Source organism: Echiichthys vipera (assembly GCF_963691815.1).
Source record: "Echiichthys vipera genome assembly, chromosome: 20".
NCBI lineage: Eukaryota > Metazoa > Chordata > Actinopteri > Perciformes > Trachinidae > Echiichthys > Echiichthys vipera.
The window spans coordinates 8,552,613-8,575,236 of record NC_139845.1 but is presented as its reverse complement, the minus strand read 5'-3'; the positions used below and the strand labels follow the sequence as shown (position 1 = coordinate 8,575,236).

The 22,624-nt window shown below is 40.1% G+C and overlaps 1 protein-coding gene across 1 annotated transcript in view; it reads left to right on the top strand.

Annotated features, from left to right (window-relative positions):
- The window catches only part of snd1 (staphylococcal nuclease and tudor domain containing 1), a 180,058-nt gene that overhangs the window by 137,408 nt on the left and 20,026 nt on the right, over positions 1-22,624 (top strand). The window contains exons 18-21 of the mRNA XM_083935604.1: positions 782-923; positions 16,522-16,645; positions 18,338-18,407; positions 20,634-20,747. Of these exons, the coding sequence (XP_083791730.1) occupies positions 782-923; positions 16,522-16,645; positions 18,338-18,407; positions 20,634-20,747 (450 nt within the window). The remainder of the gene's footprint in view (positions 1-781; positions 924-16,521; positions 16,646-18,337; positions 18,408-20,633; positions 20,748-22,624) is intronic.

The following is a 22,624-nucleotide window of genomic DNA, read 5'->3' as shown; positions in this document are numbered from 1 at the left end:
CAATATCCAGTATACTGTCATAAATGGCAAATAACAGTCTTACATCCTCACAATTGAGAAACTTGAACCAGCAATGGTTTGGCATTTTTAGTTAAAAGCATCCATTAGGAGTCTTGGATGTAAGCTGACATCATTTGGCTTCTTTTACCACAAGAATTATTCAGGCTCTAATCATTTGCAGAGTGGTTTATGACAACCATTATTACTTTCAAAGCATCAGTGTTGAATGTTAAATCAGTGAATTGGTATATTACTTTTTCCATTATTACTCATACCGTCTGTTGATAAGACTGTCACATAAGGTCTTTACAGTTATCTTCTCTAAATTGAAACATCTTTGGACCACCATGGTGGCTCAGAAAGCTGAAAGCAGAAAGATAGATTGTTGCATATGCTGACAGCATCATGGGTTTGAGTTTTGCACAAGATAATGAGTAACAAAAATGTCACCGTGCCTGGTGTGTCACCATGATAATATTGTTTCTGTCTTTATTCTTGTGCTCTCACAAATATGTTATTCGTGAAAAATGTGTGAATAACTGTTATGTATAAAGTAGGTAGGAAAAGATATTCAAAATATTTATTGATTGGGCATATCAAGGACATTCACATCATTAGTTTGAGTCTTGTTCTGTGACACACAATCTATCCTTCTTTTTCGCAAATTATACAAAGAATATTCTTAAGTACTTACTTAAGCGCTGTGTTTTTTTATTGCTGTAGAGGTCTGGTATTTGTTGCAGTCTCTGACTTGTCTATGTCCCCTCCGTTTGTGTTGTAGATCTGGGCCAATTATGAAGAGAAGCCAGTCGAGGAGGTTGTGCATGTAACAGAAGAGAAGGAACGAGTGGCCAACTACAGAGCAGTATACGTCACCGAAATCTGCGACACCCTGCACTTCTACACCCAGGATGTCGAGACAGGTATCCAGTTTTGTGTGTGTGCAAGAATGTGTGATATCAATCGAATACATTGGTAATTCAGATGTGTTTTTTTCCCCAACATTATCTTTATTGAATTTTCACAATGTTTTCAAAATATATAAATAAGAGTGCTCTCACATCAAGGAAGACGTCAGGGTTAACTAAACTATTGTCCAGCAGTTAAATTGTCCCTCTTTACAAGTCAGGTATTTATGAGATAACATAGAGCAACACTTAGGTTAAATTACAAGTATAAAAAAACAAAACAAACCAAAAACAACAACAACCCAAACAGTAAATGTTTCTCTGCCTTATCAATAGTTGGCCCAGGTTATTTCACTATTGTGCCTAGATCATAAACACAAATTTAGATGTACAGTTCACACAGAATAAAGAAATCAAATATCAAAAGAAAAGAAATTACTTTGGATCACTGCAAAGGACTACCGACGGCTACGCCTCATCAGCTTCATTTCCCGCATTACTTAAATCCACACTCTCCATATAGTCCTTAAAATTACCCCAAATGTTTTGAAATAGTGGTAGTTTTCCTTTTATAATTTAAGTTATCTTCTCCATAGGTAAAGTTGTGGATATTTCCTTAAGCCAGTTGATGAGTTTTGGTTCAAATCAGATGTGTTTTAGTAAAATATGAAATCCCTGTGACTAATCAGCTGTTTCCTGTCAGCGTCTTCGCGGTTACTACTATAATGTGTCTTCGTCTCTGGACAGCATGAATTGAACCACTTACACCCTTCCTGAAGCCGTGTCCATTTTCTCTCGTAAATGAGTTTGATGGCCATGGTGACTTGAGTTGTTTCTGGTTAACAATCTCTACTTCTACTCTGTTTACCGGCAAATTACAGCCATGCGTAGCCGAGTATGCCAACTTATAAAATTACAATGTGGCTCAGTTTTTCGCTCCAAACCAGTTGCTTGAAACGTGCCTGATACACATTTCTTTTTTTGTGACATCGACATCTCTCCACACAGAGACGCAAGCAGGAGATCTCACTTTTTATTCCCTTTTTAACACCACACTGACTTTATGAATGACAATTATCTCTACCTCTCTGACATTCACCTCATCCCTAGCCACAGCATCCCTCCCACCAGCAGAGACAAAACAAAGGACGTCCTACTTGTTATTACTACTGAATGACAGGAATAAATCACACCATCCCGTCTTGTCACCAGTGACAGGGGGAGGAAAGGAGAGAAAAGTTCGGAGATGAGAAAACTAACAATCCCTAGTATTCCCTCATGGCTGCTCCCTCTGACAAGAGGTGTGTGGTTGTGTGTGTGTGTGTGTGTGTGTGAATGCTTGTATGCACACATAATACCTCCCTCGATTCTGTTTTGTTCTGGGTAACGGTCTGTCTTTTTTAGGTAGTATACCTAATGGTCCATCCTCTGCAATATCAAAATCAAGGTGCGTGTCTATATGTATACATATGTATACATTTTTAATTAGTAGTGAAAAAGTGCACACACACACAGCAGTTTGTTGCAAGTAAGTTCTCTGAGGTAGCAACAGTAACTAAGGGCAGACCGGTCTTATGCTTCAGCAGCAATTCACTAAGAGCAAAGCTTGTGCTATTATTGCTACAATCGTCAATATTATAAGGTCCACATAATGAGAGAATAGAATTCTCTTTTCAGTGGTACTGTATAGCCAAAAAGCATGTATTTCAGCCGTTTCCAAATCATCATTATGATCCTTGAAGGAGTATTAGGATTTGGACCAGCCTGTCCTTGGACACCTTTGGACTTTGTGACTTAATCATTGTCATAATTACACCAAAACCTGCACTCACAAACTAGCTGGAACAGATCTGAAGCCTTCATGCCAATCCCTATCCCTTCATCGTCTGCCAGTTTGTGTGTGGGAGCAGTACAGGATGCAGAGGTCTTCCTCTCACAGCCCCCCCACATCTGGTTTCACTGGCAGTCGACTGTCAGAGGCCATGAAATTGACTTTGGCCACCTCTTAGTTTGCCTCACTGTGGAAATTAATTAATTTGCCTTCATTTACTGCCAATCTAGGCCTAAGCATCATTCACAACATAATAATCCAATCACATATGAGTGTGGAAAGCATTTGGCCTTCAATTGTTCTTTAAGAATGTCTATCTTTCTTTCCTCCAGGTGTTACAAACTGTGCACAAACAATCTGTTATTCATCTTCTTGCCCTGAGCTGCAGATTCAAATCTAAAGCCTGTACACTTCCTCTGGCTACTTCAGCTTCACTCCCCTGCAAGTCAGGAGTGATGTTGAGGTTATGTGCAAGGTTTTATCACTAAACAAAATCACATGTCACTGCAAAGAGGTTGAAATGTACTGTACATGGCACATGTCGACCAAAGGACTTGCAGACAAAATGTCTTGTGGAATGGATTCTTATATACTTTTTCAACAACACATGGCCCAAAACTTAGTCCACATCCGATAGTATTAAATCTTATCGAAGCTATAAAAAAAAGCAGATATACAATCAGATTTTCAACACAAGGTTGCACAAATAAAACAGAGAATAAAATCAATGGTGTGATGGTTTTGTGTTTAAGTACTGTACAAGAACTGTGTGCCGTTTTTGAGAAATACTATTTTGTTTTTTAGTTTGTGCCATAGTATTGAACACCATTTCTTATACTTGTATTTTATCAAAGTTTAAAATTCATGTATTGTGAAACCTTAGCCTGAGTTACACACAAAAGAGCAAATCGTTGAAACAGCAGGCTGCAGAGCATTTTCTCAGCAGTAACATAAGTGTTGTATTTAAAGAAATTGTACACAAATGCACTTTTTTATATTGCTGCTCTCAGTGTATTTTGACAGGTGCGTTATTTAATATTTTCTCTGATGAAGGCTTGATTTTTAGATGATCCAGCAATGCTGGGCTCCTTTTTATTTATATATTTCCCCCTTTAATTGCCCCGTGTTCTTCTACCAAGAGGCTTACATGCTACCATAAAAAAAAGTGTTATTCTCAGCAGGGAGGCAAAACCTGACCAGTCCTCACCCCTGCCTACTTCTCCTCATCTCCCTCTATATCACGTTGTTTTCCCCTCCCCGCCTTCCTCCATCTCTTTTTCTCCCATGGTCTCTTTCATTTTCGCTGACGCTTCCTCAAAGCTACATTAAGTCATACCAGCCCCTTGAAGAGCACATCAAAGTGTTAGGGCCTGTAAAATCATACAAGCAGAGTGCTTTGCAATATCATTACATGTTCCACCCCCCCTTTCCCTCAATTTCTGAAATGAAGGACTTTATATAGGCAGATAAGCAGAGACTGAATTTCATAAACATGTTTGTGATTGCAACTGATGACAACATAACACTTAACATAAATGATTGTGCGGTTATGAACCACAGTTTGTGAAATTTGTATGAATGTTCTCATCCCATGTGTGCAGCACTTGGCCAGACCCAATTAACCTCTCACAAATCGTGTTTGTCAAGTAATTGATTCAGAGCAAAAACAAATGCTTACATTTCACTTAAACTACACACACAATACTGTAAATATCACTGCAGTTCAACATAATACAAGAGCAATTATGACCCCTGTGACAAAATCAGAATTGTGATGTTTCTGTTGAAATTGTATAGTATTTATGCAGCTTTAGGAGGTATGAACACTTGCCCTACGAGTCAGATTGTTGATTTTATTAACACCTGCATATTTCCTCCACTGGTGTTTCAGATTTACTGGCTAAGAACGGAGCAAAAATTCAGTCAGTGTTTTTGGCAACCACTACCAGCACTCCATTTGCCAGATGGAGAAAACACTTACACTGAGTACTCCTTGACCATCCTTGAGGTATAGCACACTTGTGGCATGGAGGACAAGCCTAACTGGCTTTCCCTTGGGCTCAACTGATGTTCAGTTTGAAAGCCAGGAACCAGCCTTTTGAAAGTAACTTGAACAAGAGAATGAAACAGTATTGTTATTGATGGTTGGTGCAAGCACATTTACTTAACTTATATAATAATAATCCACAGCTTTCATTGGGAGTGTAAAACGAATCATGAATGATAGCTGCATGTATCGAAACAAAGATGATTAAAATACAGTTGGCAGAGAGTCATTTTTCTGTCTGCAGTTAAGCTTCCATATGTTTCAAGCGTTGCTTCAATAAGATAAAAGGAACTTTATTGATTGGACGTAGGAAAGAGGGACCAGAACATAGTGAAATATTCCAGGTAAAGTGGGCGTCATAGTCTATTTCCCCTACCTTTAACCCCCCCTATTTCCAGTGCCTTTGCATGGATCACAAACTCTGCCTCCATTTTGGTCCCAACTACCGTATTTTTCGGATTAAAAGTCGCTCCGGAGTATAAGTCGCACCAGCCAAAAATGCGTAATAAAGAAGGAAAAAAACATATATAAGTCGCACTAGAGTATAAGTCGCATTTTTGGGGGAAATTTATTTGATAAATAACACCAAGAATAGACATTTCATCTTGAAAGGCAATTTAAAATAAAAATAGAATAGAGAACAACAGGCTGAATAAGTGTACGTTATATGACGCATTGACAACGAACTGAGAACGTGCCTGGTATGTTAACGTAACATATTACGGTAAGAGTCATTTAACTAACTATAACATATAGAACATGCTCTACGTTTACCAAACAATCTGTCCCACCTAATCACTAAAACCGATGAACTCTTCTTCCTCTGTGTCACTTCTGAATAACTCCGCCAACTCCAAGTAGCAGGTAGCATCTTTTTCACAATGCACTTCTGCCATGACCCGCCCCCGCCCAATTTTGAGTGGTTGACGTGTGTGTGTGACGATTGCTGATATACGCCTAGTCTCTTATGTGACTGTCATAAATAATAGCCCGGCCTATTATTTGATATTTTACGGTAATGTGTTAATAATTTCACACATAAGTCGCTCCAGAGTATAAGTCGCACCCCCGGCCAAAATATGAAAAAAACTGTGACTTATAATCCGAAAAATACGGTACATAGTTTTGTGTATCTTGCACGGTTGAGACGCTGTCCCGGTAATACCACTGATGCTTTATTGTCTGGTAAATATTCTCGCGGTTAAGAACTGGATATGGTAAATTGGGTCAGGTATCTGAAGAGAGCACCATATACAGAAGTAGAAGAAAGAATGATGCAATGTCAGCATAATAGAAGTCTAGTAGGGCAAATTACCAGATGTTTGAAATAGCATATAGTGAGTGGACAGTACATCTTTTAAAAAGCAATACAGAAGAGGGAAAAAACGTTTAAAAGGAACAGTAACCGTTAATATGTTAATTCTGTATCCCAACCATTAAGCCTGTAAGAGTGGGGCTATATACTAGGCCAGGGTGGATGGATTTATTTATTTATTCATTGTGGTCTGCTGAGGGCAGTGGTGGTTGGAGTCTGCACAGCTGTTGCACTTAAATGAACATGCGTAGGCCCATGAAATCATCTGTTATCTTCTAAGTGATTCCTATATTTTGTGGAGATAAAGCAGTTTATAATATCTTTTCTTCTCTGGGGTCCCAAGCGCTCTGTATTTTACGCCTTTTTACTATTTTAATTATTCACATATAATTATTATTAAGCTGCTTTTTCATATAGATATCTTTACACAAGCTCGATTAGTGATTCATTTGACGTTAGGAATGGTTTTTCCAAGTCACTGAGAAGCTTGGGGGATTGCACTCTTTAATCCTCAGTTTATTTTAAGGGTCTTTATCTGTTGCTGTATGTGTTTATCACTCATTGTCTCCATTTCCTCCCTGCAACCCATTGTCATTTCCTCGTACTGCTTTTCCTCTCTTCTCTCCCTATTTTTCTTGTGTGTGTTGCTCTCTCTCTCCGGAGGCTATATGTAATTACTGTCAGAGGGGGACCTGCATAGATCTGTGTGACCTTGGACACTAAAACACAGAGGCCACTCCAGGCACAGAGGGAGTAAGTGACTCTATGCTGTACCCTATTGTTGCTTTGCTACTACGCTGGAGAGTCAACATAATAAAAAAAAAACTCACTAAATATACCCCGGAAGTCTTTACGGGTAAATAGCCGTAATGGCTGCAACCTGAGTATTGGATGCTCTGCCACTTTTCAAATTTTTTTAATCAAACACATAAAGTACAAGTAGTATTAGTTCTGTAACTCATAAGCTCTGGCCCAATTATATATTGCATTCTAGTTTAGGAAGGTTTCAAATAGAGCTAGAGGGACAACTCTATGCTTAGTGCAGATAACTAATCCCCAGCTTGATGTTTGTCGCGTTTCCACTTGTTATCACCTGTTTTGTACGTTGTATGCACACCTTGGTCCTGTCAATGACTGAGATGCAACACTTAGACATGTAAGATCCATCCTGCATGGTCTGTCCTGGCCTACAAACTATCACAGGGCAAACTTCTTTCAGGGTCTTCTTTGCCTAGCGAGCAGCATGCACCTAATTTGGACCTCACTCTGTTATCCCCTCCGTGGGGCTGGATTGCGATGCCTGGGCTCCGACCGACAAACATTTTCTGCCCACCTCAAGTCTCAGCTGCAGCGCAGTTGGCGGTACATCCTGTCTGGTGCTTGTTTCCTGGCACCCATACAGACTCATAATGAGTAGAGTCGTTCCCCCCCAACCAGGTGCCACTCCGTCCACATTATTCACACTTCTACCTTTTACACACAGCAGCTGTTCATCACCTAATGATGCTGGGCCCAGCTACTGATGGAGCAAGGCATGCAGGGAGCTGTTTCTCTCTCTGGCTACACTTCAAACCAGGCCCCTTTCTCTCTTTTTGAAATTGAATTCAATACATACTTTGAAATGTTGTTTCAAACTTATTTTTTCACAGGCTGGTTTTCTTTACTGCCAATTGAGAATTGTCCCATTGGCTTATTTACTTTTTCCCTCTTTGTGTTGGTTTCCTCATTTAATGATGTATGCTTTGCCACACAAGGACATCTTCAGCCAATATGGCCTCCCTTCAGTGATTTCCCAGTATCACAGCATCAGTATCTTTATTTCCAACTCCAACTCTATATTAAACAGAGGCAAGTTACCACAATAACACTGGTATTCACAGTGTCAATTTCAATAAGAGGACATGAGAATTACTGTAGCAATTCATATTGATCTGGGTGAGTGGCCCGCTAATTGGATGTCATGTCAACGCAGCCAAGTGATGATTGCTTTATGCAAAAGAACTTCACAAAAAACAAGGGTAGAATTGGTAGTTGCCGTGCTTCTCAGTGTCTTTTTTTTCTTTCATTCTGGATGAAATATTTTCCTGTGGCAAGTCAGTCAGGGGTTGAGATAATTAACTCCTACAGCAGAGCGTTAAGAAATGATTTTTTTTCTTTAAAAAGCATTTGAGAGAGAATTCTTTTCTTAATCATGCAAGTTCTTTGTTGATCAGTCTAATTAAAACAATGAAGTGAAGGAACTAATTGTGAAATGAAAAAATGAACTCTGATTTCAGGCAACAGACAAAAGAAATTCAACAGAGTACCTAATGTGACAATTGTATTAATGATTATGTAGAATAGTTTAATGGCCCCATCGAATTAGGGGAGAATGGCTGTAATTGCTATAGTGTTCTCTCAATGCACAGTCATCTCAAAGCTAAAGCTGCACCATTATTATAATTATAAATTCAGCCTTAATAAAATATCTTGCTGTCTAAATAATTAGACACTGCACACTGTGTACTCAAAAGTGCTTCTTTCAGTGAAGTACTTTACCCAAATTGTGGCCCATGTGACTTCGTCCATTGGTCTTTTGTCTCGTGTTTTATTCAGTTGAAGGGTGTTCAAGGCCTTGTTGCAGTCATATTCATATACCAGCAGGGAACAAAGTAACAAATCAGGTGAATGAAAGTTGCAGTAGATGCGGCCGCTGCAATATTTAGAGGTCAGACCATGCCCAGATGATCTCCCCCGCCCCCCGAGGCATCCATTATTAAATCAGATATGCAACTTAGCTTCTAAAAGGTCAGCTCACTTGTGGTTTTGAGGTAGGGTGCTTTTGATTTTTATCATCTTCATCCGTGTTCTTCACTATCCTAGCGAGCATGATTTGCACTGTCAACTTCTGGGTCTAAATCTAAAGATTAATGACACTTTGCGCAGTTGTGAGCACCTTACAGGTTCAAGTGGGGTCCTCTTCAAAATTAGCCGGGCTCCCATTCCCCAGTGCTCTCCCCCAAAATTTGAACACGGCCAACTTCTGAATATATTTGGACTCCTCACAATCAAAACAGGGCATTAACTGCAGTCAATGAGGCTCGACAGGTGGCAGAGAGGAACATGAAAGACTGATGCAAAAAGAGAACCACAGATGCTGTCTCTGTTTAGGTTTTCAGTGATGGTTTTGCCAATTACAGAAACAGTAATTTGCTGTAAAAGGCTCCAGACTGCCGGGAAGGGTAGAATGGAACAGGGTAATTGGTGGTGGTGGGGGGGTATCGCATGAGATATAATCCATATCTCTCTCCAGTGGGAGTGGAGCAGCATTAGTCAAGCAGGGGGATCATTTGTTTTTTATAGTGGCCTCCCTCAATGCTCAGCAGATGCTGACACCACTTTAAACATCACTCATGAAGGGGAGTAAATGGCCTTTCTCTTGTCTTGGCTCCCTCCTTGTCACACTGTGTCTTCAGAATGTACGGATATCCCTAGGTGAGCTCATTGTTGTCCATCCACAAGGGGCATTAGACTCGTGGCAGCTGTGTGTGTTTGCTTGCACACAAAAATGCAGGCCTCCAGGGGCAGTACAGTACATACTGTACAGAGCCTGTGTTTTGTCAGTGCTGCCTTTTTACCTTTTGAAGTGTTGCTTGCCTGTCCTGAAATGCAGCCATCCCTCTACTCCAGCGGATGCAGCCTGCCCAAATCTCATGCATATTTAACTCTCTAAACTAACAGGTGAGCTAAAGCACCAAGCTCTGTTCAGTCGCTGTGAATGTAGATGATGCACCATCCATGCATGCAGGACAGTCTTTGACCAGTCAGCCAGGGCACACAGCAATAGGTCTGTGGTATTTCTAAGGTGAACAGGAAAGTTTATGCAAAAATGTATTCAAACTGTGACTCATTTCTCTAGATGCTGCCCTCCTTTTTTTTCCGCAAATTATAGTCAATTATAGCCAGATTTATGTCTCCGAAACCTCTCAAGTCTATTGTTTCCCTGGCAGGTGTCCTTTTCATGGATGCACTCCACTTTGACTCTTAATTCCTTCATTCTTATAAGCCAGAAAATGAGAATGCTTTCATATGCAACCATCTCTCTCTTGGCCTATGCCTCTGTCATATTGTGATTATTTACCCTTCTGTGGTTTAATGGCTTTGGTAAACAGCTTAATAGAATTCAGCATGGCCTTGGGATGCGTAGCGAAAGGGCACATGATTCACTGTTTTCATTGGCTTTTTGTTTCCCCCTTGTCTGTGCTCACACACCGTGTGCCACAACATAATCAAATCCGATCATGACCAACCTGTAAAACTGTCTTAAGTCTCTCTTACCCTCTCGCTCCCCTTCTCCGTTGTTTTCTTGTTTTTAAGCCTAATCGCTCCCTCACTCAACACTGTGCACATTGTAATTGTATATGATCTACAAACAGCTGCAACCATAATGGTGTAAAAACAAATTACCGAACGGGAGAGAAAATTTAATGGAGGAATAAAGAGATGAAGACAGAGAAATTGGCCAGCATCACACAAAGTCAGTGGTTTGGCTGTTTTTTGGATCATCGGTTTGGCTCTCCCTTTAACACAAAATGAGCTCTCACGCTCGACATGGTTTAGCCCTTCTGCACGCAGATATTTGGTTGTCTTTATGCCAACATTAAATAGGAGTCTGGCTCTGTAAAGCAGACTGTCCTAGCTGTACTTACTTCCTAATATGACTGCTCACATTCATTCAGAATTTCAGTAGGATGTATAACACTTTGCCCAATTGACCCACAAGGGCCTAGATTTAATGTTTAATGATAAGATAATTTATTTTATTGTATAATGTGTGATTCCAAATGTCTGCTTTTTTGTACATATCTATTTATTATATATTTACACTCTGGACATAAACCTGCACACATGGATGATGTTTTCCTGATAATTTCATAACCCCTTTGTCCAAGAGTCTGCACAGCAAATTGGATCTGTAAAATCCCAACTGAGAATAATGATAATGCATGTGGCACACTGCATACTAAATAAAATGCACCCTACAAATGTGGACATGAACATTATAAAATGCTAAAGTGCACACAGGGAAGAAAAGGTGTATGAATTAAAAGCTGTCAGTTTACTACTACCACTACTATAAGGAGACAAGGCGAGCTATAGATGTCTGCGTGTTGCAAGACATATCCAGTAAATTAGGATGTGGTATATTTATGTCAATTATATTTAGATCAATATGATGAGTTAATTTGTTGACATAAATTGAATATAGAACAGATTTTTATGGTAAATTGTTGTAATCATGAACCCAATTCTAAAAGACTGCTCAGAGGGACGTCAGGAGACATGTTTTCATGTCAGTAAGTGCATGGTCATAGATTTATTGTTAAAGTGTGAATGGACTTGACTTATAATTGGAGTGAATCTATGGGTCACAGCAGATCGTAAATCAGCTTGTTAAACTTGGCGATCCATAACACCATACTGTCAGTGCCCTTTGATTGTATAACCCCAACTAGAGGTATAGCTAGACCAGTGTGTCCAGACGTAGAAGTAAGCCTATAGAAAAGTCCAACTAATGTGATCAGAGACATGGGGAAATATATAAAACTCAGAATGAGATGGAACAAAATGTGTGCGTGCAGCTTGTAACACATGCTCAGTGCACCAGTGAAAATGAAGGCATCAGACTTCGATTTCAACTCCATCACTGCTATAGATATATATTCAAGTTAAACATAGATATGTCTTAGCTACAGTAACCATGGCATATCAGTGTGTATGTGAGTCTGTAAATGTCAGTGTCTTCTTGCAGGGGATAATACAACACATTTGGGGTGCTAGGGAACATACTGTACAATCTTGTTTTAACGGGGACATTTTCAGATTCATACTTGTGTTTTGGGTTAATACCAGAACATGTTAACATTCTTTAGTGCTCAAAAAACACATTTTTTTTTCTCATTCTGTCTGAATGAATGTACCTGTATTCACCCTCTATCTGAAAAGCGCATGTCTCTCTACTGTCCACCCCTGAAAAGGCTCAGTCTGCTCTGATTGGTTAGTCTTTCTGGGTCTTCCGCATCTGCGCTCCAGGTGTATCTGCACCGTCATTGCAGCTGAGGAATGACTGTAACGGCACTGTAGTAGATTTATATAGTATAGATTTATAACATAGTTATACTTCACAACCATAAGGAAGTCCTGATGGTTTATTTAAAGGCACAGTTTCTGAATAAAGCTGTGTGCATTTCTGCATTGAGCGTTATAATGCTTTCACAATATTGATAGAACACCTCAACCTGCTTTATACAATTGGAGCTTAAAGAAACATTTGTTTTCCTGTATTTTTTGTCCGTAAAAAATCAGTCAACAAGACATTTTCATAGTCTAGATGTAGGAACGATGTCCTTCAGAGATTATTCAACCGGTTCAAAGAGAGCCATCTGAGCATCAAAAAACAGCACTAACTGTAACAGCACTTTGTCATGGTGCAAGCAGGAGAAAAAAGGAAGATTAGGAGCATAAGCATGACTGCATTGGAATAGTAATTCAAAGATTGCACCATGGTGGCGTAGTATTCTAGTGGCATCGTATATTAGCAGACCATCTGATTTGACAGCAAGGAATTGGACTTTTGACAAGCAGAGATTTGGCAGTCATATCAGAACACCATCAGCCAATCAAGACCCTGTTCACAGTATGGTGTGTTTTGAATTTTACCCCATTTAATGTATCACATATTCGAGCTGCACCTCTATTCTGTAGCTCGAGTCTGCTGTACCATTTACATGAATAAAGCATTTTAATTAGGTTGGGCTAAGAGGCTCCATCCATTAAGGCTTCATGTGCGTGAATATATAAATAGAAGGTAGAACCCTCTTTTAAGTTCATGTCATTTATTTGGGTCTCTCCGGACCCAAAGTGGAACATGGCCCAGGAATGGAAATAAATATATAATTCAGTGTGTAAATATACACACAGAAATGCACACTAGTACACTATGCGAAGGAAGGAAGGCACACACTTTTTTTTTTTAATTAGATTAATAAATCAAGGAGGTGGCTGCCTCCGACAGCTTTAGCCCAATGCCATTCTAGTAAGTCTGCACCATGCCGCTGTGGCAAAGCTGGAGTACAATGATGTAACCACACCATCTCGCCCGTGTGTTTGTGCTAAGGCGAGGGGTACAGGAAGCTATTCATCTAACGTGTTTTCCAAAAACTGCTTTCTCTAGAAAACGCTGAGGATGTTTCTGTTTTGTGTGTGCGTGTGTATTTATGCTCCTATTCCCCTCACTGCATTCATCAGCAGTTGGTGTAGCAGTGGGTGGCCAATGAGGTGTTTGGACACAACCCCCCTCCTGCCCTGATCCCCTTCACAATCAAATCGAGCTCCCTGATTTTCCCTTTTTCCTCTTTTCTCACTCTCTAAATCCCTTTGTACCCCTAGCTGGTGCTTTTTCTTTTAAGTTTGACATGCTAATGTTGGTTTCCTGTCTGCCGTTGGTTGGCTCAGATAAACAGCATCATTATTTGTATTTTTCTAAAAGCAGAAATAATGGTAGATGTTAATGACAACTCAACAGTAAAGGAGTAAAAGACAGTGTCTATTTTCAGTGCTGCACTGTCTGCCTCCAAGCTGTATGTTTGATGGAACAGTAATATGCATAGTAAGCCTAACTTACTCATTTTTACGCACACGCACACACACACACACACACACACACACACACACACACACACACACACACACACACACACACTGACTGCACTTACCTACACAAGAAACCAGGTTAGTGGGAGAAATCGTGTTAAAAAAGGAATCTGAGAATGTGTTTACCTGAGCTGCAATAACCTAGTTACTATAAAACCCAAGTTCACATACAGATGGTCAGTAATCCGATTTCTCCTCTTTGTTTTTTATCCAAGGCTGGCATATTCAAAGTGTATTAGTGATACACGAAGCTGCAGCTTGAAGAGGGTTTTTTTTTCTGCTCAGAGCATTTGGACAGACTCTGCAGTGTGAGAGCACACAGTGTTTCCCTACTGTTTGCTTGAGTTTAACAAATGGGGTTCTGTTCAGCTGTATAAACCGACTTATTTAGAGTTATTCATCTTGGTGTCAATTTAGTCTAGTTAATTTCCTTTGGGTCGTTTATGTGTAGCTGATATTTTACACAAGATTGCATGAGAACCAATTAAGGTTTTAATTACTTACTCCACTGTTTTAAAGTCCATATTTTCCTTAGATTTATTCGCACCCAGATATAAATATTTATTGTTTGCAGTTGAAAGTGATCCATTCCTGGGGAGATCTCCTTGGCATCCGTCAGGGAAAAGGCCTTTTTTGTTTGTTTAGTTTTTTCATTGCAAATATTTCCCATTCTATACCTGTTCATTGTTTATGACAGGTAGGTTTTATTTTAAACCAGTTTTTAGTTATTGGCTCTTTGAAGGTGGCTTTGGATTCAGTTGTTTAGAATACAAGGAAGGACTGCTCAGACTAAACATCTTTTCATCTTTCCTCACAGCAGCAACAGTAATCCTTTTTCACAGTCAAGTCTTTGTCTTCTAAAAGATGCAATATATAATATCGAAGAGAAGCAGGAAAAGTCTGCACACTCCATTTCTCTTTTATTCAGATGATATCACAGATGCTTCAATTGTTGATTGTTCATCCTGAAGAGGGCCTGATGGCTGAAACATGCCCTGAATAATGCATATTTAGCCAGAGTGTGCAAGACTTTATTTTTTCCTGTTTTTTAAAATCCAAATCATGCAAAACGTATTTGCGTGTAAAATCTCTGTGAGAAACCATGTGGTATATTTGGCCAAGAAACTGAAGACATCGTGTTGTTAACTGGACTTCTCTCAATTCCTTAGCCCAATTTAGAAAACCTGGAATATTGTGTATTTTCGGTTTAAGAGATCTGACTATTGCAGAGAGCTGACACTAGAAACAGTGATTATCTGTTTCTTTAAGTTTTGCATCTCAAGTTCAGTATCTGTTAGTGCTGCAAAACTGTACACTGTTTATTTGACGATAGGATTGTATTTTGCCTCCATTTACCCTCCATTGTGTTAGTATGCGGTTAAAATGCTCCATTACTGACGACCCTGCATTCCCACAAAACCCTCTTCTTGGTAAAATTGGCCTCTAGAAATACCACATCAAATTTAATTTGGGCCACTTACTAAACTAGCTGCTGCTACACACGCACGCAAGCACACACACACACACATATACAAGCGGCACTATACATATACACACATACAGTATAAGCCTTGTTTCCACCGAACAGTCCGGTTAAGATTGTACATGTTAAAACAGTTATTTTTGTGTTTCCATTGTCAAAAGTTGTAGACGGTACCAATAAAACCATTCCATCCTTTACCGATTTTTTTTTTTTTTTACGTTAACCATCTGTTGACGTACCTAGCACAATGATCCGATATATAAAAAAGTTGAGCTCAAAATCCTGTAGTTAGCAGTTGATGCAGATTTTCCTCTGCATAGTCTGTGATGAAGGATGGAGTAGGGAGGACTGAAAAGGTTTTTCAGCTTGTTTCTGATCACACAGTTGTCCATGGCTCTTACCATCCGGTCTGCAGTGCAAACGCAAAACAAATCTAGTGTTGAGGAACATGTCAATAAGGGTAACTTATGGGTCTAAAGGTGCTATACCTATATTGTTTGTGTAATATGTATAGTTCTGTTTTCCCACACGTCCTTCAAATACCAAGGAAAAGCTCTCTTGGAGATGCACATGCTTAGTGGCAGTGATGGGAGCAAATCAGGCTGCCACTTGCCACAGTCATTGAATTCATGGAGCCGATCTGATTTCTCCAATTCCCACCACATCGACTCTCCTTGAATCCACCATAACAGGCCTATTGCGCATAAAATGGCTTGATAGTCCATAAAGGCCCATTGGAAAAGCTAGCTTGCTTTACTCAAAGCTATACGTCTCCAGCAGGGGCAATCTGTGTTAGCTGTGCAGCTATGATGGCCTAACAGCTATTTTTCCTTTCTCCTAGTGTGTTTTTTTGTCACAGTCTCTAAAAGGCAGATGGCATTTACTTGGGTTTCAAGCTGACATACCATTAGAACTGACGTGTTAAAGAGAAACTGTCCTTAAATAACATTGTCTCTTCTTTTTATTCAAAAGTTAAGTTTTTATTTAAACATTTTTTTTGAGTTTTTAATGAGGAGTTTTGTGCTCTACCAATATGGATTTTTATTATGTCTTTGTTCATATGAATCAAGGTTTGAGGTAACTTCTCTAAGGCAGTGGTGAAGTTCAACTGGAACTCATCATTTAAATGTGGTAAAATGGTGAAAGAAGTAAAACAGTATGCACATCTATGTCAAACGGAAACAGCACAGTGAATTGTAAATGGAAGTTTGTCTTCAACTCCCTCATTTCTCTTGTCTTTGTCAGGGGCCCAGTTGGAGAGTCTGATGGAGACCATGAGAGCAGAGATCGCCGCCCAGCCGCCAGTCGAAGGATCCTACGCTGCACGTCGGGGGGACTACTGCATAGCCAAGTTTGCTGATGGCGAATGGTAAGCAAACATTTTGATTCTTGTGGTTATATTTAAAAGCCTTACAATAATCTGAACCCTTTACCCATAACCTATATCAAGCATCTTATCTTTACTAGTCAAAGTTACAAACAAAATCTACAACACTTGAGACATTTTTCAGTTCAATGAGCTTCATTTCCACGAGACATATATATGTTTGTGTGTGAAGCCCTGACGTTTCATTTTTACCTCATCTCTGTTTAAGCCTGTGATGCGTTAACTGCAGACGGCCGCAGGGTGTAATTAGCTCACTGCCTCTGCTTTGGCCTTTCAGAATCAGCAGTTGCTTGACAGTAATGCGCACACACACTCACACACGTGCACACACACACACGCACATACACACAGCCACACACACACCTTCATCTCCTCACCGGAAGTTTACAGATGGTCATGGGGACAGATAAAAGTCACAGTGATCGAGGGAGGGTGAGAGAGAGTCTATGTCAAGAAGGTGACGACAAAAAAAGATCACAAAACTGATTAAAAAACCAAATGTTCCTCCGACACAGGTGTTCTTCTTTCCCTTCTCCATCCTTCCCTCCATCTTCCTCTTCGTGGTTTTAAGGGGAAAAAAACAATTTATTCCTTTGTCCCCTCTGCCAGTCAGCAAGCATTTAAAACAGACAATCTGTTGTAAACCTTCACTTTCTTCAGCCTTTATTGTAGAGAAAAGTCTTCTTGTTACTTTCAACAACAAAACCATAGTCCCGTCTGAGATTTTTGTCTCTTTTTTTTCCTTTCTTCTACCAGTCTTATATTATTCAGCAAGCTAATTATGTTCATGTTCGCATTGTTCTGTGTCCATATCTTTGTATTCTGTGATGCATGTGGAATGTCTGCTTGTTTCATTAGGGGGCTAATTAGGAACGCGTCGCCTTTCAAATACTCTCAGAACACCACATTCAGAGTAAATAGAAAGGAAAAAACCTCAGTTCATCAGTCATACAAACACTTTGTCTCTAACTCTTTTTTTTTTTTTTGCTCTCTGCACTTATTGTTGTTCTTTATGTCTTCCTCTTAATCACTTATTTGAGTTTAACTTTATCTTGTCTCTTTCTTTGCCCATGTGGCCGTAGTTTTTTGCTTTTCTCCTGCTTTCCTTGGTTCTTAGCCAATTTGTCTTCTCCGCTCTCGTTCTAAATTGAGAGTCAGACAAGTGATGGTCAGATGAAGGCACTTCCTGAGTCTGAGGAAAACTTGCTCTTTTGTAGCTTCTATATGAATTCCTGAGTAGGATTTGGCTCTTTGTGGTTTTCTTTAACTTGTCTTTGTAATACCAAGTTTATCTTCATTGAAGTACAAAAATCGAACCTTACAAAACTATAGTTCTTTGCTACAAGGCAAAAATAGGTCCAAATTTATGTCCTTTATTGCAAAGAGGCCTCTGTGCAATTTTCACAGCTCTGCCACATCCTGATAGACCCCCTTTGTCCCCTATCACTCCCCCGTCCTGCTCATCCTCTCTAGCTCCTATCCCCTGATCACAACAGACAGAACCTCCAGCACCTTTTCCCGAGGGAAATAACCACAGAATCATTTACTCATCTCCCTCTCTTTTTGTACCCTCCTTAATCTCTCTCTCTCTCTCTCTCTCTCTCTCTCTCTCTCTCTCTCTCTTGCTCTCTCTCTTTCTTTCTTTCTCTTTCTCTATTTCTTTTGCTACTGCAGGTACAGAGCCAGAGTGGAAAAAGTTGAGTCACCAGCAAAGGTTCACGTCTTCTACATTGACTACGGCAATGTGAGTAACTGTGATCATGTATTTGACTGTGTTAAAAGTGCTGAATGTTGCATAGTCATCATTAAAACACAATGCTATTGTTTAGGGCCCCTTGTTATGGCCAAACCCACAGCCAGAGGGAACCTAGCATCTGAGGAGGGATTTCTCTTCTACTTCTTGGATCTATTTAGACACCAGCTGTTTGCTTATCTCCACATTCAAAGCCTTTATGTATCCTTACAGCTGGAGTTTTTAGGACAAATATGATGCAGGCTTGTTGGTTTTCCCTTTATTGTTTGACTGAAGCAAAGAGTGCAGCTGAGTGTATCATTTTTATTCCCTTTCATAACAATGACAAAAGCAAAACTACCCCCCCCCCCCCCCCCCCCCCCCCACACACACACACACACACACACACACACACACACACACACACACACACACACACACACACACACACACACACTCTCTTGGGATCTCTTTTATTTCTTATTCAGTGATGACGAAGGCACTACATCCTTGTGAGTGTGTCCTTGTGTGTGTTTCTACTGACGTGTGTACACATGCTTGCATCACCAAGTGGCTCATGGAGCCAACCCCCAGCCTGCGGGTGATTTCCCATGATGCAGTGGAGCGGCACAGTGTGTGACTGACCTCAGAGTTGGGGACAGCTCGAGGTTTGGCTGGCAGACGCGATGTGTCCTGGCATGTTGCTGAAAGTGTGATTCTCTGAGGCCGACCTGGCGCACCAAAAAAATGGAGCTGATATCCACCTTGTTCCCTTTACTTTTGCGTCATTGAAGGTTGAGTCACTCTGGCCTTGATTTCATGTCTCTGTGTCATGAGCTATTAGTTGGTAATATTGCCACCTGTCTCCAGGATAGGTCAGTGCCTGAATTATTATGTGATCATTAGCAAACACAGCAGAGCACTTTTGTCTTTCATTTTTAAGGCCCACATTTACAGTGCTGTCAAACTCTTAATATGGTGTTGATAAATCTTAACATCTTAATCCATAATAAACGTTCAAGGCGTTTTCTGTCTAGACTGTACAGTCGAATGAACACATTAACCTAAGATATGGGGGTCATTAAATTAACTCCCCACTTCAAATGGCTGTATTTGTGTGACTTTTTACCAGCATGTTTTCCTTTTAGGTAGACTGTGGTGATCATCAGCATTATGCAGTATATATTATGTCATGTCAAACCTTTAAAATGAAGAAATTTTCATATAAAGCAATGTGCAAACTGGAGCCCCGACAATGCAATCAGCACAAGATACAGTATTTTTAGGCCTGACCATGAATATAGAGACGATAACCCATGTTGACTGATGTTCTGTAGATCCACAAGTCATCAGGTTGTCAGGTTATAAATGCAGGTAAACACATGCAGAGATCATTAATTCATTAATCTTTGTACAATAAAACCTGAGTTATAGTCTCTTACTCACTTTTTAGAATGTTACTTTTTTTCCCCGCAGATTTTCCATTTTACTGATTTTAGTTTTTTCTGATCTGAAAAGTCTGACTACCGACTGGACGTCTACTGTGGTTCTATTCCTCTTAGCTTGTAGCTGAGCTAGAGAGCAGCTGGAGCTTAGGGAAAGGGGCCTCAGTAGAAACAGCTGTGAAACGATGGCTAAGGTGACATATACAAGCATGCAGCCTTTAAGCTACAAAATGGCATCTGTCCTTTCACAGTTGTAAACTATCATTGTTAAACTGACGTACAGGTTTCAGAATTGATTCAGAATCAAGGGACAATAGTAAAACATTACAGAGTACAGAATTTAAAGCCTGAGTATATGCTGTGTTTTGTTTAAGAATGTCCTTCGCTTGCAGATTTGAGAGAAAGTCCAGAAAGTGAACTTTCATCACAAGCCTTTTGTTATATTTATCTGTATCATTACAGAACACACCAGACCTTTCTCCCTAGATCTCTGTGGCCTCTTTTGTCTGGATGTTTCTGTCATGTTAGCTTAGACATCATCACAAACACGCACTCCCAATTGTTGTCAAGCCTCAAAACCTCAAACTCATAAACCAAATAATTTCCCAAGAGCCAATATGTTTTATCCTAAACCCAGGCTTACTTTTCAGCTACAGTATTTAGCCTTGATAACACAGAAAAACAAATGCCATTGTGTGTCGGGGTATGATTGCATAGATAAACACCATGAAGACGCTCTTGAAAAATGCTCTAAATTGAGTCTAATTTCTGTCCTCTGCTCGTCCTCCCTCAGAGAGAAGTTGTGTCGTCCACTCGTCTGGCTGCCATCCCCCCTGCCTTCGGCACCAGGACTTTGCCAGCACAGGCCACCGAGCATGCCTTGGCCTTCATCCAGGTCCCACAGGACGTAAGTGCACGGACGAGCATGCGCGCAGAGTAGAGATATGTGTCGCAGCTGAAAGCTTCAAAATTAACTTTAAGATATCAACTTCCTCAGACTCGTTTTCTGCCAGCTTTTGAAAGTTGACTTTTCTGAAGAGACATAGAATCTATTTGAGTTTCACTTATCGTAAGAAGAGATAAGTGTGTAACTGACGGACAGGGTCGCATTTTCATTCCGAGCAAGTGTTTGTGAAAATTATGCTCATCCATAATGGATGTAGTGCAAGCAGACAGCGCAATGACAAACACCAAGCCATTGATTTACTTTGTTTCATAATATTATAGAATAATTGACATAGTAGCAGAGACATCAATGTTTTATGAACAATTTGATAGTGTATACTATATTTCCTCAGCAACCCAAACTCCAACACATCTTATAGAAAGATGCAAACCATCCAGGTACTTTATGCCTATGTTTGTGCATATAAATGTTCATCTGATAGCCGAGCAGCAGTTGCTGTTTTTTTTTTCTGCAGCTCTAATCTTCTTGTTTACATCCAAGTGTTTACTCAACCTCCAGTAAGTGTGCGCGTGTGTGCGTGTATGTGTGTATGATTACGTTTTGTGTGTGACGGGGTCAACTCATTGGTAGCCTCCTGAGCCGGCAGCATCCTGAATAGCTTGTGCAGATACAAACATGTTTTCGTTTGGTGTATGCCTGATTGGCACAGTATTGGGTCATGTCTTTAATTGGTGTTGTGTGTGTGTGTGTGTTCCATTAAGCTCAGATAAGGTGCTGAGCATTAACACGTTTGTGATGTCACATGTTCTTGAAATGAATCATTCCTATTCCCCACTATGGACACATTTGTTTGCTGCTAATTTTGATTATTTATCTGCACTCAGTGGCCAGTTTATTAGGTACATCTAGTTTAGTTAAATTCAGATGCAGATAACTTTATTGTCCATTAGATCGGTATAAAATTGAAATAATGCAATCTAATACAACAGTCCGACAATAAATCCTACCCCTTTGAAGTTTATAGTGTTTAGTATTGTTAAAACTGTCCCTAAGAGGCGGCGATTAAACGTAATGTTTAGTTGAGAGGCTGCCGTTATAAATATGGGCCTGTTTTGTGTTTTTATTTTTATTTTTACTGAGCTGTGTGCGGTTATCAACCAACAAAGACATACATCTTATACATCTATAATACATCTATTCATATTTGTTTTATTTAAGTTTGGTTCATAGATTTTTTTTAATACATTTTTTCATCTAGATATGTATCTATTGGCTTCTTGTTGGACATGTCTATCAAAGCTTCACTCAGTCACAGTGGTTGTGCGTGTGTGAGAGAGAGTGCTGGTAGTGCCTGCATGCATGCTGTCACCTGTCTCATGAGTCAGTGTCTCCTGAAGGATGAAGTGGCCCATCTGTTGGTCCAGCCCAGGGGACAAAGGCATCACCTACACTTTACAGCCCCAAGACACACACACACACACACACACACACACACACACACACACACACACACCTCTACCACATGTTGGAAGCTGACACGCACCTTACCCCTCTCTTTCTCACTCTTTCTTTGTCACTCTACATCTGTCTAACCTTTTCCCTGTTCTTTCTGTTTTCTCTTGGTTTCCCTTTCATGTGTTTGCCGTCTGCTTTATCTGAAGCTTTTTACTGTGTCACTCACTCTGACGGCACTGTGCCCCACTTGTGCTGCGCCTTTGCTGATGCACATAGGAAAGGTTGTTGCCGTTTGTCTCGCAACCTTCCAGCTGATGCCCTGCATAAAATGTCTTAAAATCTTTCTTTTCTCAGCACCAAAATCCTGAGAGTGAGGAGGAGATCTTGCTGCTGCTTTCCGTGCAGTTTCATAAAATATTTCA